The 15,203-nt window shown below is 45.8% G+C and overlaps 1 protein-coding gene across 1 annotated transcript in view; it reads right to left on the reverse strand.

Moving 5' to 3' along the window:
* Positions 1-15,203, reverse strand: part of map7d1a (MAP7 domain containing 1a) — a 54,429-nt gene that overhangs the window by 29,753 nt on the left and 9,473 nt on the right. The window contains 3 exon segments of the mRNA XM_042106973.1: positions 5-25; positions 1,177-1,245; positions 5,652-5,879. Of these exon segments, the coding sequence (XP_041962907.1) occupies positions 5-25; positions 1,177-1,245; positions 5,652-5,879 (318 nt within the window).

A 15,203-nucleotide genomic window follows, 5' to 3' on the forward strand; every position in this document is an offset into this window, starting at 1 on the left:
TTACCTTGTAGATGCTTACGGTCGTCTGGAAGGGGGTGAGAGAACAGACAGAGAGCGTGTGTCAATCATGCAAAGCACACAGTCACCGGCGAGTCGCCCCGGGTGGGGGATCGCTCGACACGTGAGGCACGGCACAGTCAACATTCAAGCAGTGAGACGGACCACACAGGCCATGGGTTGTCCCTTCCCAGAAGGGAGCCCAGCAGAAATGTCTGTTTTTGACGTTAACCTCAAATAGCTCAGTGGTTGCTTTCAATGACATCATCAATAGACTAAAACAAGAGATGGGCTGACATATACTGATAGCAAAAGGCTATTGCTAACAGTGCACAGGCCCATGAAGCCACAACATTTGCAAATCGGCTTTGGATAAAACTGCACTTGTTCAATTAGTGCACATTGAAAGGGCAGAGTCCACATCTTTTTGAATTTTCAATTTTTGCTGGAACTCTTTGCTGCAGACAGGGGTATTGATCTGTATTGGTGATGTGATATCATTCCTGGAGCAATTACTAAGCATGTCTCTTTTGAAGCAAAAAAACACAGACATTAAGTTGTGACCATTTTCAGGTGACATTTTGTTAGGCATAGTAACAAAAAGCACAAGCCTTGCAGTGTTTGGTTAGTAATGGTTCACTAGTCTGACAGTAAGAAGCCGTCCTATCATTCACAGGTGACACACACTTGAACACTTGGTATATCTCTATATGTGGCACATAGATATGAGCTGAGTAAGCGCATCTTAGGACTGTTGTGGAGGAGACACACTCACACCAAGTCACACTCACACTGCCACCATATAGAGAGTAAGTACCAACGTGCACTCCTCATCGGCAGCCATGTGCATAAAGAAACAGCAGATAGAGACATGAGTTGTACCCAGAGCACATGGCAGGTTTGGTTAGATATGCACATGCAAAGTGACAGCAAAACGCCGAGCTCCACATGTTCCCCGAGGTTTTCAGCTCCAGCGGCAGCTTCTGTGGCAAAGGTCAACCATTCCTCTTTTCGCCCACCGTCACCATTGTTAGGGCCGCACAATGCCCCCATGGGGCTGCGGCCTCTCGAATAACACAGAGCCTAATTGGAGGTGAGGCCTAAGGGCTGCGACACACACACGGTCCCCACCAGGAGGGGGCGATCTCATCCTCCCGAGTGCACCCCACTGCTGCTTACCCAGATATTTAGCCCGCTCCTCTCGGCGCTCCTTCGCTTGTTTCTGTCGGTCTTCAGACTTCATCGCGTCTGTGGGGAGAGGGACAGAAAGAAACATATGAGGAGATGAAGAGGATGAGGAAGAGAGAGAGAGAGAGAGAGAGAGAAAGATACAGATACAGAGACACAGACAGGAAGAGTGAGAGAGAGAGATTAAGAAAGACAACAAGAGAGAGAGAGAGAGAGAGAGAGAGAGAGAGAGAGAGAGAGAGAGAGAGAGAGAGAGAGAGAGAGAGAGAGAGAGATACAGAGATGCAGACAGGAAGAGTTAAGGTAACACAGAGAGAGTGATTAAGAAAGATAACGAGAGAGAGAGAGAGAGAGAGAGAGAGGTGAACGGAATGGAATGGGATGGAATGAGAGAGGTCATTGTGCGGCCGCAGTCTCGGCCGCGGCCACATCTGCAGCCTTCATAAAGCCCTGGAACCTGGCAGCGTCCACTGGCAACCACAACAGGGCCGGCTCTCTCTCTCTCTCTCTCTCTCTCATCACTTCTCGTCTCACACAAAGGGCGCCGGGGGACTCACAGCTCATTTGCCACCAGTAAATAACCACCGACCAGCGGCAGCCACGAGGGTGGGATTGTGGAGCTAAACACCATTAGCATGCGTGCAGCGCAACACAGCGCAGTCACACCTCCCTACTCTCAACATCTCCGCCGTCCATACGCAAGGGGCCAAAGAGGAAGGGGATTAAGTGGAATAAATGACCACTTCCCTTTGGGAGGTGGAATGTTTCATCGGAGCGATCTTGGTCAAATGCCGAGATGGAAAAGATCTGAGTGTTTCCAATCCCAGCTCTGTTACGGCACACGAGCACTCAAAGCTTAGATTTTTTCTACTGACATATCAGAGCCTCTAAAAAAGACTTTCTATGAAGGATCATCAAATTCCAATTAAATACGTAAAAGGCTTAAAACTTCATTCAGACCAAATATGGCAAGAATTTAAAGTGAAGTCTGGGACATGGAGTGCTTTTGGATGGATAAGCAGAGACTGTTCTGCATGATTTGCAGGCCTAATTGTGTGTTATTCTGCAGTGTGCATGTGTGTATCATTGTGTGTGGGTGTATGTGTGTATCTGTGAATATGAGTGGATGCACATCCGTGCGTGTGTGCATCTGTGCATGTCTATGTGTGCACACATCTGTGAGTGTGTGTGTGTGTGTGTGTGTGTGTGTGTGTGTGTGTGTGAGTAAGAGCGTGCGTGTCTGTGTGTGCACACATCTGTGTGTGTGTGTGTGTGTGTGTGTGTTTCAGTGCATGTATGTGTGTAAAGAGAAGCTGCACCCTTGTGTTTAGAGATCAGGCCCGTGTTTACACTCGCTCACACGTTGCTCTGATGACTCAGCTGTTCTCTCACACAGCAGTAAATTTGCACCTCATCTCGCTGGCCAGCTCTCTTACGGTCACTGCGTGGCTCGCTAGTGCATTTGCACATTTTCAGTAGAACAGATCCCACTCGGACTGAGACCGGCTGGGGACCTGGGCCGGGTCCGGGCCATAAGTGAACCAGACCAAGGGCTACGGACTGCGAAGAACACGTCAGAGAGGCAATTATCACGGAAAAATTTAACCTTAGCAAAGAAAGTGGAACATGATGAAAAAGAACCTGATAGTACCCTGAAGTATTCTGAAAAACTGCTTCAGTGCTGTGGTTGTTTCAACAACAAAATGAAATGGATTGAAAACAGTTTGATTAATTCTAATAAATCACCCTTCAGTGGCCCTGTCAACACAACAGAAAGTACAAAATAACTGGGCTGCATATTATTGCACAACCCAATTTTAGGCATTAAATAGGTCAGAATCCAACAGTGTTTTGTCTTTTCACTGTTCATTAACCCACTGCAATTACCGTCACTTAAGAACTGAAGTCATTATCTTAGCACAAGCTAACACTTTAGTAAGCAGCTTACTCTTTATCCATTCAATCCGCAAAAGTCTGTGCATAGCAAGTCCCATGTGCAAGTTGCTAAAAGGCTACTTTAGAAAGCAGAACTCAATGCTGAGAGAGAGAGAGAGAGGGGGGGGGGGGGGGGGGGGCCTTTGAATGACCTCTGACCTCTTACGAACAGACATGAGATATTTATATTGCTGGTAGCACTAAAAACACTCTGTCTCGTGGGCCAGTGGGCGGCAGTCGGAGACGAGGAGCTTGTGTTCCTCTGCATGAGTCACTTGGCTCCTTCTCCGCTAGACAGAAAAAGACTCCAACTAACCCAGACAAATACCAGGGCAGAGAGTAGAGACACAGGCGTACCAGCTAGATCAACATAACCTGGCACCACAGCACACATGTGACCCCCCCCCCACTCCAACACCACAACTCACTCTACCCTAGCTTAGCCCTACCCTGCAATCCACACAGCATAAACCAGCACACATGGACTGGACGATTTTTAACAACAAACCATAATAACATCATAACCATACTCCCAAACAAAGGAGCTCACCACACAAAGCCTGTGGACTTGCACAATGTCTTTAACTGTACATCTGTGGGAGAGGGCACAACAGTGAACTGGAGGCAACCCCTGTCAAGAGTAATGTGTACAGACATATTAATGTGCAATCCAATTTTGCCTGTACCTCCTGAGGTAATTGGGAGTGGCAGTCTGTTGCGGGCCCATGGTGTGAATGTTTAAACCAGTTAACCACCTAGTTACAACCAGTTTTGAGAGAGGATAGGAATCAACGAAAGAACAAAGGAAAGAAAGATCAAAGAAAAGATAGAAAGAAAGAAAGAAAGAAAAAATGAATGAAATGTCTAGACAGAACTGCATTTCAATTGGAGAGAGAAAAGATAAAAAATACTCATGGAAAGGGATCAATCTCTCCCCCATCAGGAAATCCAAGACATTCACTGCCACTCAAGCATTAGCATATCTTTATAGCAACCACAACTAGCCCTACACCCTCGGGAAGACTGGCACAGTAGGAGATGACAGGCTGAGCGTTGTGGGATTTCCTCTCTTTCTAAAGTCCTGAGTGGGCTGCATCTAGCCACAAGACGTGTGGGTGGTGCCCTGCCAAACGCTTCCAGATGTCAGTTAAAGGCTGACACAAGGCACAACTCCACTCCCCCCCACAACACAACTCCATAGCCCTCATCCGATTATTCATCAATTTCATGTACAGTAGCTTAACATTCGGTACGAATTGGAGATATTTTATCTGTACTGAGACTTAACTATCTTTCCTATGTGTCAAAATACACTTTGTTATCCAGTGGTTAGCATGTTTGCATACTGAATACGGTATGCCACATGTTATTGGCCTTTAAGTCCTTTGTTGAGAAAATCAGGACATGGATCAGAACTTGTTCTCAGGACAACAAACACGATTCAATTTGAATCAAAATACTTGAGATACAGTAAATCCCTATTCATTTCCCAGAGGCTGCTTTCAGCCTTTCCCTAGATGTAGCTAGAATCTGTAAACATGCCCATTTTCTTCACACTACAATGACACATTTCAGAACGTCAAGCAATGGATAAAGAGGAACAACGACTAAAGGGGAATTTAACGGCCCAAATCCTGGAACACATGTTTTTAGCTGTGACATGTGCCAGCCACCCAGCCAAGCAGCACAAGCAGGTTATTGTGATCTAGTTGTGGCACTGCGTGGGGCTTACCACAAGCCTTGGCAAGTTGGCACTACACACTGAAATGCGATGCCTGATTGTGTTTCACCACCTCTCCTCCCATAATGACCACCAATACGCCACTGGGCCTTGAAAAAGATCAGTGTCCAGCACTTACCACTGAAATGGATCATGTGCACCCGTTCGTACGGAAGCATTATCAGACTAATCTGATTCCAGGTGCACTGGCACTCGCACAAGCACACCTGTGCAACTCTTTGTGGTGAGAAATGCAAAGCTAATTGAACTGCTAGACAAAGCGCACAACCCTAAAAGCCTGTGATCCGTATTAGTAATCATGCCTGTGGGACTCCCAAATGGGCCCCAAGATTGCACCTGTGGGGTAATGGCCCCCAGATAATGCCTAGCAGAAGCCATTTTACCCAAATGGAGACCAGGCACCATGTTGGCTTTCTGACTCTTTTGTTTACCCCCAGTCCTTCTAATCCAGCAGCGTGATTGTAACCACATTTGTCATGCCCTTTGTGTTTGCTGCCCACGGTAAAGTAGATTACAGGACCTCTAGTACTGGATGTCCGACTGGCCATGCACCATTTTCTAATGTTCATGTTGACAATAACATAGAAAATGGTTTACCTTGGTGGCGCAGCAGGCTACAGTGCCCGTACCATGTACGGGTCCGAGTGCCCACGGGGACCCAGGTTCGAATCCGACCCGCGGTCATTTCCCGATTCCCACCCCATGGGACTTACTTACTTCCTGTCACTCTTCACAGTCCTGTCCAAGTAAAGGCAAAAAAGCCCAAAACATATACTAGAAAATGGTTTACCTTTATTGGGTCTGGGGCTAGAACTTGTTCTCCGTGTGGGTGTTGCTGGGGACATGGGAGATTTGGGGACACGGTCCGCTTTAGTGGGTGTGCGTGCTCTCTGCTCGGCGTCCATCTTTGTTGGGGTGTGGGCTTTGAGTGGCGACTCTGTTTTCTGGGGGCTCTTCACGTCATCGCTGTCGTCCTTCTTCATGTTGGAGGAACTCTCCTCTGGTGCCATAATGGAAGCTGAAAGAAAAGAAACAAACTAAGCGGAGGAATGAGCCAAAGACAACGTGTAGATTTCAACCTGCCAGACAACATGCCACAGCAACAGAGAAGAAAAGATACCGAAGCCTCTATGATTTCATCACTTCTTTGATTTCCATAAACGTGAGGCAAAGCTAGTTTCATGTGTTTTTTGTTGGTCATTGGCAAACAGCACAATTGGGTTTTCACATCTCTCTATCCAACTGTTCATCTTCAAATTTGTATTGTATCTGTCTGGCTGTGTGTGTGTGTGTGTGTGTGTGTGTGTGTGGCCACAAGGCTATGTAATGCATCAAGAAATTTGTACTGAACTACTGCTGCCAGCTCCAGAGCTGCCCTTCATGTACATATCAGGTACTGTACCCAATACAAAGTTCACCTGTTACTCCTTTTATTCTGCAGTCTAGTTAATGGAGCTTATTATTCGAAATTTGCTCCCACAACATACTACACTGGAGTCTGAAACCAGTGTTAGAGTGGGTACAGTATCATACCCACATACCCCCCGGGACGAACAACTTTTAGGGAAATGACTCCACTCCAGACATTTCGATAATATTGAGTGGTTCTAGAGTGACTTGGCAGGCGACTAGAACAGGGTGTTTGTGCTGGTGGCCCAGGGTTTCACAGGGCAGGAAAGAATTGATTTGGCCAAATGGAAAAAGAGAGAAGCTTGGCAGAGCCTGCATTACACATTGTGTGCAGTACTTCAGACAGGCTGTGTTGTCTGAGAGACAGCATGCCGCTTGAGTCATCGGAGTCAAGTCTTGCTTGTACCCCTACTGCGGTCTGCATCAGCCTACTCTGATGCTACTTGCTGCTCTCTGCAGTTCAATGTGTGCAGCCATGTAAAAAATACACATAACTGAATACAACCAGTGCCAGAGCTGACAAAATAAAACAGTCTTACTTCACAGACATATCGAGTAAACAAGGATGAGTTTAACATGCTGGCACTTCCACAGACACAGGCAAGTTTATGGCCGGTCATCTGGTTACACAGACAGGGACTACAGAGAGAGCCAGTGTGATCACCAGTCAGCCACTGCTGATAAGAACCTCATCTGGACCAGAGTCCTTGGGCAAACAGTGCGCGGTCCTCGTGACGCACTGAGCAAAGATCACCTGAGAGGGAACGAACACAGTGCACTACAGCAGCACACGAGCACAGCTCCGCACATCCAGAGGGAGAGAGCGGCCGTGAGAAGCTGCTGGCCTGACCTCACACTCACACACTCAAATGCTCCAACAGACTCACACTCACACACTTGCACACGGACACACACACACTTGCACAAATAGACAGACACACACACACACACACACTCATACACATACACACACACGCACGCACGCACGCACGCACTTGCATATACACACACACAGAGAGAGAGAGAGAGAGAGAGAGAGAGAGACATGAAGAGACATGAACACACATGAACACACAATCACACACACATACACTCTGTCCCAGATAGCTTGAGCATTCCTCAGGGGGCCACTACCACATCCTGTTTCTCCAGCTGAGATGAGACAGCTGAGACGTTTACACCTTAGAGTGTCTATTCAGCTGCCGGCCAGGCATAATGGTGGCCCTGGCAGTCTGAACAATCTCTGTGCACGCACAAAAACACAAATTATCCCTGAGAGGACTAAAGTGAATATAGGGGAGGAGAAGGGCTGGGTATAGTTATACAGGCTTCATGACTCATACTTGGCAGTCATGGCGTGTGCCATGCCAGTGAGATTGTGAGATTTGGGCCCACCCTACCCTCTAGGACCGATAACGATGTAAAGAAAATATTTGTTTTTGTTAGGTCTGCCTCATCACCTGTGTAATCTTACTGCAGGGTGAACCAATTTTATGCCAGTCCCAGAAGATGCACTACACAGCAGTGTGCATTTCACCTGCAGCAGCTAACCGGAGGAGGAAAAGAAAAGTATATATTTCAATAATATTCATCAATAAAACATGTGACCAGGAGCTTTCTGAATTAAAATGAATAATTTAGGTAAAATTGACATCATTACAATGATGATTCTGTAATGAGAATCTCACTTATTTAATTCTTATACTCCCTAAAAAGTCCCGCCCCTCATAGCACACAATTCAAAACTACCCTGAACAACCTTTCTGTCCAAAAGTGACTCAATTTTGCTGCTCTGATTTCAGTGTCCCTTCAGTAACACACAGTGAGCTTTTCTGGGACACACAGCTCAGACACACAACTGTGACCTATGACCAAATGAACACTCTACTTCCACTCTAAGATATACTGTGAGCAGTTAGAGAGGCAAGAGATAGGGAATCAATGAGAGCAAGTTGACCAAGTTTGCATTTAAACCACACCTGATTTGTTTAAAATTAACCTTTATTCACAATAACTGCATTGTTTTAATGGACATGTGCCAGTTGAGAGCTAATGTAAAATTATTAGCAAAGTTGCTTTCCAGAATCAAATCCAGTAAGAAAAACCGAGAAAGACACTTTTTTTGTGTAAAAGCCCCTACAGTGACCTACACGGTCAGATATGTTCAGTTTCACACAGCATTTAGCAACCAATGATTAGATTTGGCTCATTGGCGTCCATGAGAACCATGGTGGGGTCTTCCTTTATTTCTTTCGGGACTATTATTAGGACTTCCGAGGCAATTGAACGTGTGCCAGACATTCATAAGCGGCATTCAACACATCATGGTACTGTCTGCCATTAAGATAGAGGAGAGACCAATACAACAGAAGCATTGTAGTGTTTGAATGCTACCAAAAGACGTCTTATTTTTAGCCAACACATTACCTAAAGTGGGACAAATCTCATCGGTGCCTTGTGTGGCTGCTCGATTATGGCAAAAGTCATGTCACGGTCAACATTAATATCACGATTCTTTAACACGATTACAGAATGATTTTGGAAACATCATCCATTTTCTAAACTTAAGGGGATAACTGAATTAAATTGAATTTTAAATATATTTCAACTGAAAAACAAAGACAAAAATATCATGTATATAACAGGTAACACTGTAAACAACTCTACTGGATTTATAACTCAAGACAAAACAAAAACGTAATGCAGCAAAATAATCATTATATTTCAATTGTGACGTTTTCATAATCGTTGGAAATGTGCTGAGAATCAGGACAATCAAGTCCCACAATATGGAGGAGGCAAGCTGATATGAAAAAAACAAATTAGCACAGCTAACAAATTAGAGAGACAGAGCCATCAATTAGAGAGACAAAGAATGAATTAGAGAGAAAAGGCAGAGCGGGTTATCAAAACCTCAAAACTATGCTCGGGTATTTGTAGCTAACTTTGCAGATTTGCTGAACTTAAAGTACAACACACTGACCAAACAATGTGATTCTAAGAAAGAAATAACTTGCGATGCTATATGGATCAGGCAAAAGGGGACTTGTTACGGAGTCAGGTATGCTGATGATCCAGACATGAACTACTTTATAGCGCAGGCCTGCCAGACCAGGATCAGACTGTAGCCGGATCAGACTGCAGCCGGATCAGAGCCAGATCAGAGCCGGATACACCCACTAGTCACTAGTAGGGGCAGCCGTGGCCTACTGGTTAGCGCTTTGGACTTGTAACCGGAGGGTTGCCGGTTCGAACCCCGACCAGTAGGCACGGCAGTGTCCTTGAGCAAGGCACCTAACTCCTCACTGTTCCCTGAGCGCCGCTGTTGTTGCAGGCAGCTCACTGCACCGGGATTAGTGTGTGCTTCACCTCACTGTGTGTTCACTGTGTGCCGAGTGTGTTTCACTAATTCATGGATTGGGATAAATGCAGAGACCAAATTTCCCTCACGGGATCAAAAGAGTATATATACTTATATACTTAGTCAGCTGAGGACCCTACATCAAGGTCGGTCTCAGAGCTATTTCATTGGCTGCTACTACTGAGGATATTCTTACTAGTTATCTGTGAGGGTGACTGGTTGGCTGCCCAGCAAACAAATTCACACAGACAGACAGAGGAGCAAAGGGGTCAGACTGAGCAACTGAAGGGTGTCAGAGAGGGCATCAGGAATCTGCGGTATGCAAACATCTGCAGACTGCAGTGACTGCCTGTTGGGATCACACTCCATTGCTGACCATGGGACGGTGTCTGTATCTCTCTCCCTCTTTTTCCTCTCTGTCTGTGGTTGTTTGTTTGTTTTTGTTTGTTTGTTTGTGTGTTTGTGTGTGTGTCAACACAAGCCACAATAACACAGATGATATAAATGGAGGGTCAAGTGGAGAGAAAAACACATACATTTCTCTATATAAATTTCAACAAGTCATGGAGCTCCCAAGTGCTGTCAGCTAAATTAAACTTTGCCGTTATCTCCTGTATAGAACTTTTGCATCTCATGTATTTAGACTAAAACCATCGTGCATGCTTCCACAAGACAGCACTATTTATGGTGAGCAAAGAACCTTAAGATTGACCGTCATCTTGAGAGCTTTCTGACATTGGGAGACCAGAACCTCAGCCTTTGTGCTGAAAGGCAGACCGACCGGCCCAGAAATAGGCGTCTAGTGGCCATAAATCTCACATTCAGCGCTCATTCTCTTTCTCTCTTTTTTCTCTCCTCCCTCTCTCCTTCTCATGGGCCACTGAGGGCCATTGTCCGAGCAGACACAATCCCAAGGCATTTTCCACAGAGAAAGGACTGCTGAAATCTGAGCAAAAAGCAGTGTTACTTCCGAAACTCCACACTAAACATTGTTGAACACAGTGGAGCTCTCGCCACTCATGTGAGTAATGTAGGGCAACAGTCACAGCACTTCTCTGAAATATTCAGTCATTGCAATCACACTTTACATTCTAGACTATCTTCCATCTGTTGCAATGTTGCTGAACTGTAATTTAGGATTAGGTGTATTTATTTGGTAAAAGTGATTTATGTAGATGGGCTGGACTATGAGAATTAAATGCTACCATAATTACTTACTGATTATCAAAACTTTCACAATGCAGTCCACACCTTTTGATGTTGTTGTTGAGGAATGCCTCGCATGAGGCGCATGAGTTGTTTTAAAGGGATCAAAACACAGATCATATCAGGCATGGAGAAGTGACTACTCCTCAGGTGTGTCCCAACCATAAGAACGAAAGGCATTTCAGTTCTCAACCACGACTGACAACTGACTGGCAAGGTGATCCGTCCTGTCTGGCTACCTGAGGTATGGAGGTATGACAACACCAGGGAGACAAGCACACCTCTGTTGTCCTACCAAATCAAGACGGATCAAAACTGAAGACATAATATACGTACCTATACAAAAGTAGATATTAGAATTTAGATTCAATAATTATTATTTGATAAAAACAAGACAGTGTAATTAAATATCAAGTCCAAGTAAAAAAACATTGGGTTATGTCATGTCTTACATAAGACCTATAGCAGCAAAAACAAAAAACAGCAGCAATATAGTTTCTTTCGTTGACATATGTTGATTCGTCGTTGATTATGTATTGTGGCATGATAGTCACAAGGCATTTGTTGTGGACTAATCTTTTCACTGGCCCATGTGATGTCCTAGATTCTGGGGCTGCCTACTGAAGAAGTGCAATTATGAAGGAATGAATAATGTAACAAGCAAACAGCAGCACTCCTGAACACATCCACTCCACTTTAACACCAAACTAAAGACTGCAGAATTACTCCTTCACGTGTCACACCAGCACAAATGCAAGGCTCTGCATGTATCGCTGGTAAAGAAGGGCACAGGTGCATACCTCACCACCGTACCTCATCATCAACAGCACCCCAAGCTGGGGAACAGTGGGCTAAAACCAAAGACACAAAACACACACCCAGAACAGGTCGCTATGAAAATGGAAATGACAGACAGGGAAGCTAAGACAACTACACAGAGGGCTGGCTGTGAAATCAAAGAGGGCAGAGAGAGCGCGGAACAGAGGGACACAAAAAGAGAAGAGGAACTGGGAGCTCATGGGAGAATAGGCGTGCATCTCATTTTGGCAGGGCTCGAGCAGGAGGTGGGGGTGGGGGTGGGGTGAAATGATGAATGACCTCATCCAGCGCCCCCTTTTTCACCCTACACCCCTTTCTGCACATGGACTGTCACCCTGGAATGGGTGATGTAAGCATCGGGGGCGCCCTGAGCGAGGAGAGGAGAGGAGAGGAGAGGAGAGGGGAGGGCCGTGGGAGGCACAGACACACTGGAGGACTGAGACGTACCAAGCCATGCCTGCCAGGGTATGAGTATGAGAATGCTTAGGCCTCCCTTTGTGAGAGAGAGAGAGAGAGAGAGAGAGAGAGAGGAGAGAGAGAGAGAGAGAGAGAGAGAGAGAGAGAGAGAGAGAGAGAGAGAGAGAGAGAGAGAGAGAGAGAGAGAGAGAGAGAGAGATAGAGAGATAGATAGATGAAGAGAAGAGAAGAGAAGAGTGTGTGTGTGTGTGTGTGTGACTGTGCATGGGTAGGTTAGGGGTGTGTTTGCATACATGTGAGGGCGTTCAGATGCAAGTTCAAAACCTCCAATCATCAATCAGAATATGGCCTGTTGTTAGGCTTGTTTTTCCATGCTGGTAAGAAGGATGTGAATCACAGTGATATCATTAACTCCTCAACAAAGCAGCACTGTGCCAAAACATTACAGCATATACTCCATTGTAGGAACGATGAGCTGACAGGCAAACTCAAAGGTTCAGACGCAAAATCTGCTAATAAGTCAGAACAGGAGAGCGAGAAAGAAAGAAAGAAAGAAAGAAGAAAGAAAGAGAAAGAAAGAAAGAGAGAGTAAGAAAGAAGGAGAGAAAGAAAGATAGAGACAGGAGAAGAGAGAACTGGAGCATAGACAAGAAGAAAGAGGTGTGAAATGCCTGGTGTGTGACTCCAGACCACAGGCCCCGACTCACAGAGACCCAGCAGCACAGCTGAGGCCACCATCAGCAGTTTTCTCTCCCAGCAACCTGACACCTCAGGGCATCCACCTACTCACTCTCTGCCAGGAGAAGGAGCTGGTCGACGGGGCCGTTAGGCAAGGCGTAGGCCTGTGGATGGGATGAGTGGGCGAGGCCTCTCTCATTTCTGGATCATTAAAAAGCACTGAGAGAGCACACTCTTCTACACGGGCCAAATGCCTCACAGCGGCCCCGTGAGTTATATTCGCTTCAAAATGTAATGGGTTTTCCTCCTACACCAAGTTTCCAAAAAAGTTTAGTGAAAATTGGGCAGGTGCTTTTTGTGCTGGCGAACAAATAAGTAAACAAGTGTCCTTTGCAATGTAGCTTGAATGTTAATCCTCATTTTGTAAGTCGCTTTGGAGAAAAAACGTCTGCTCAATGAACAAATGTAAACGCAAGTAAACAGAAAAGCTGCACTGAAAACATAACCTCCTTGGCGGAGGTAATAAGCCCATGCAACCATCAGGGGAGACTTATCCTTTAGGCTCATTAGGCAATTCGATTCAGACTGACAAGTATTAGTGTTTGCCATGCCGAGCCTGTCTCCTTAAATTAACAATAAATGAATACTCAAACAAATAAATAAACAAACAAACAAACTGCTTTGCACTTCAAAAGGTGCTATGTGAATGTAGTGCTAATGTGAGAGAGCAGTAGGTCTCGAAGGGTTCACTCATGCACGCACGCACGCACGCACATGGTCTCCATCTCTCCTGTAATGAGATGCTAGTCTGAGTGCTATAGGAAATGACATGCACACCATGGGCAGCCACCCTAAATGACAGCATGACTCGGGGAGTGGGGCATGTATGTGGGGGCGGGGGCAGGTCAGGGGATCCAGGGGAATAAGCGCCTGCAGTGGCATACCATTCATAACTCAGCGTTTTGTCACCAAATGGACCGTCACCCAAGGCAATCAAACAGCAGCCGCCTTCCTTCTGCGTGAGACACTGAAAACCAGCCATTACCTGCTTCTCCAAATCTTTCCCATGCTCCTAAGGAGACTGAAGAGTCACAATTCCAATGTCACATGACGGGGTTCCACAGGGGGCGCAACCTAAATGTGGATGAGGGCAATGACACTTGCTTTGCTTTTGATGCTATTTATAGTGACCCTGATATGAATTATTCAGGGTTGACACACATATACCAAGCAGAGGTTGGCTGGTAGCTATACGAGCTCACCCAGCCTCTCTATGTAAACTGCTGAGCAGAGGAACAAAACACAAAAATGTTTGCCTCCATAAGCCATAAATCTGCAAATGGCCATTGGGGGAAGACTTGAATGCAGCTGTGACTTGCCACCGAGCCAGTGAAATCACAGACTTCATGCACTCCTCAATTTTCCTACACCACAGTTCCCAAAAAAGGCCTCTACTCCTTTCCCAAAATATAATTCCATTCCATTCCAAGACATTGCACCCAGCATTTGCCCATCACAAATGCAACACGACACTATTCCTATAAATCAGACATTCTGCTGTTGTTCTTATCAAAAAATTGAAAATGTGTCCGTATTGCTTTGAACAAATACAAGGCATGGAATTCAGAATGCTGCACATTGAACTGATCAAAGCTTACCAGTCCAGCAGAATCACATGGAAACAACAGGTTCTCACAGCAGTTGTGATTTGCTCACCTAACGTGTAATTTCTGCACAGGCAGACTAGCCTTGCTCCTCATTAAAGCACTGTTTGTCTACGTGGGACATCCCGTGCACAAGCAAGCACAGGGTCTAATTATGGGTACCACACACACACACACACACACACATTCTATTCTCCTCAAACCAGCGGAAGTGCTGCAGCGCTGCGGTCATCACTCCCCTGTTGAAGTCTCGGCTGAGAGCTTTTTAAAGGCTCCTCCAGTGTGACTCCACCGAGTCAAAACAAATATTCAAAATGGCTGCCGCCTTTTTTTGTGCGCTCCTTGTCTGCAGTGTCAAATGGGATGGAATTGGGGTCTCTCAGGAGGATAGTATAAAATCTCACTCTAAGCCATTTCCCCCAACCTTTCAGATTGAGTTCTGTCAGCCACAAGGGCTTAAAAAGCGGTAATGCTCATTCGAAAAGACGGCCATACCACTTATGCAGTGATTTCTCAAACTGGTTATTTACTAGTATTATGATATGTGCTTTATTCTGTAAAAAAATCAAAACAAAGGAACAATGCCTCGGTCCTTTGCCACCACCACCACCACATTCGGCCCTATATCAGGCGATGGGTCTGCTGACTGTGCCTACGTCTGGTGCCATGTCTACTTTTTCTGGACTCCAGGCACTGTGGGCTCAGCAGCCTCCAGGACAGCAGGGCACGTGAAATCCCTGCTTCCTCATTAACCCATGCGTGAGCCAGAAAGTGGAAACTGGGGGGT

This window comes from Alosa sapidissima, chromosome 10, assembly GCF_018492685.1.
Source record: "Alosa sapidissima isolate fAloSap1 chromosome 10, fAloSap1.pri, whole genome shotgun sequence".
Lineage (NCBI taxonomy): Eukaryota > Metazoa > Chordata > Actinopteri > Clupeiformes > Clupeidae > Alosa > Alosa sapidissima.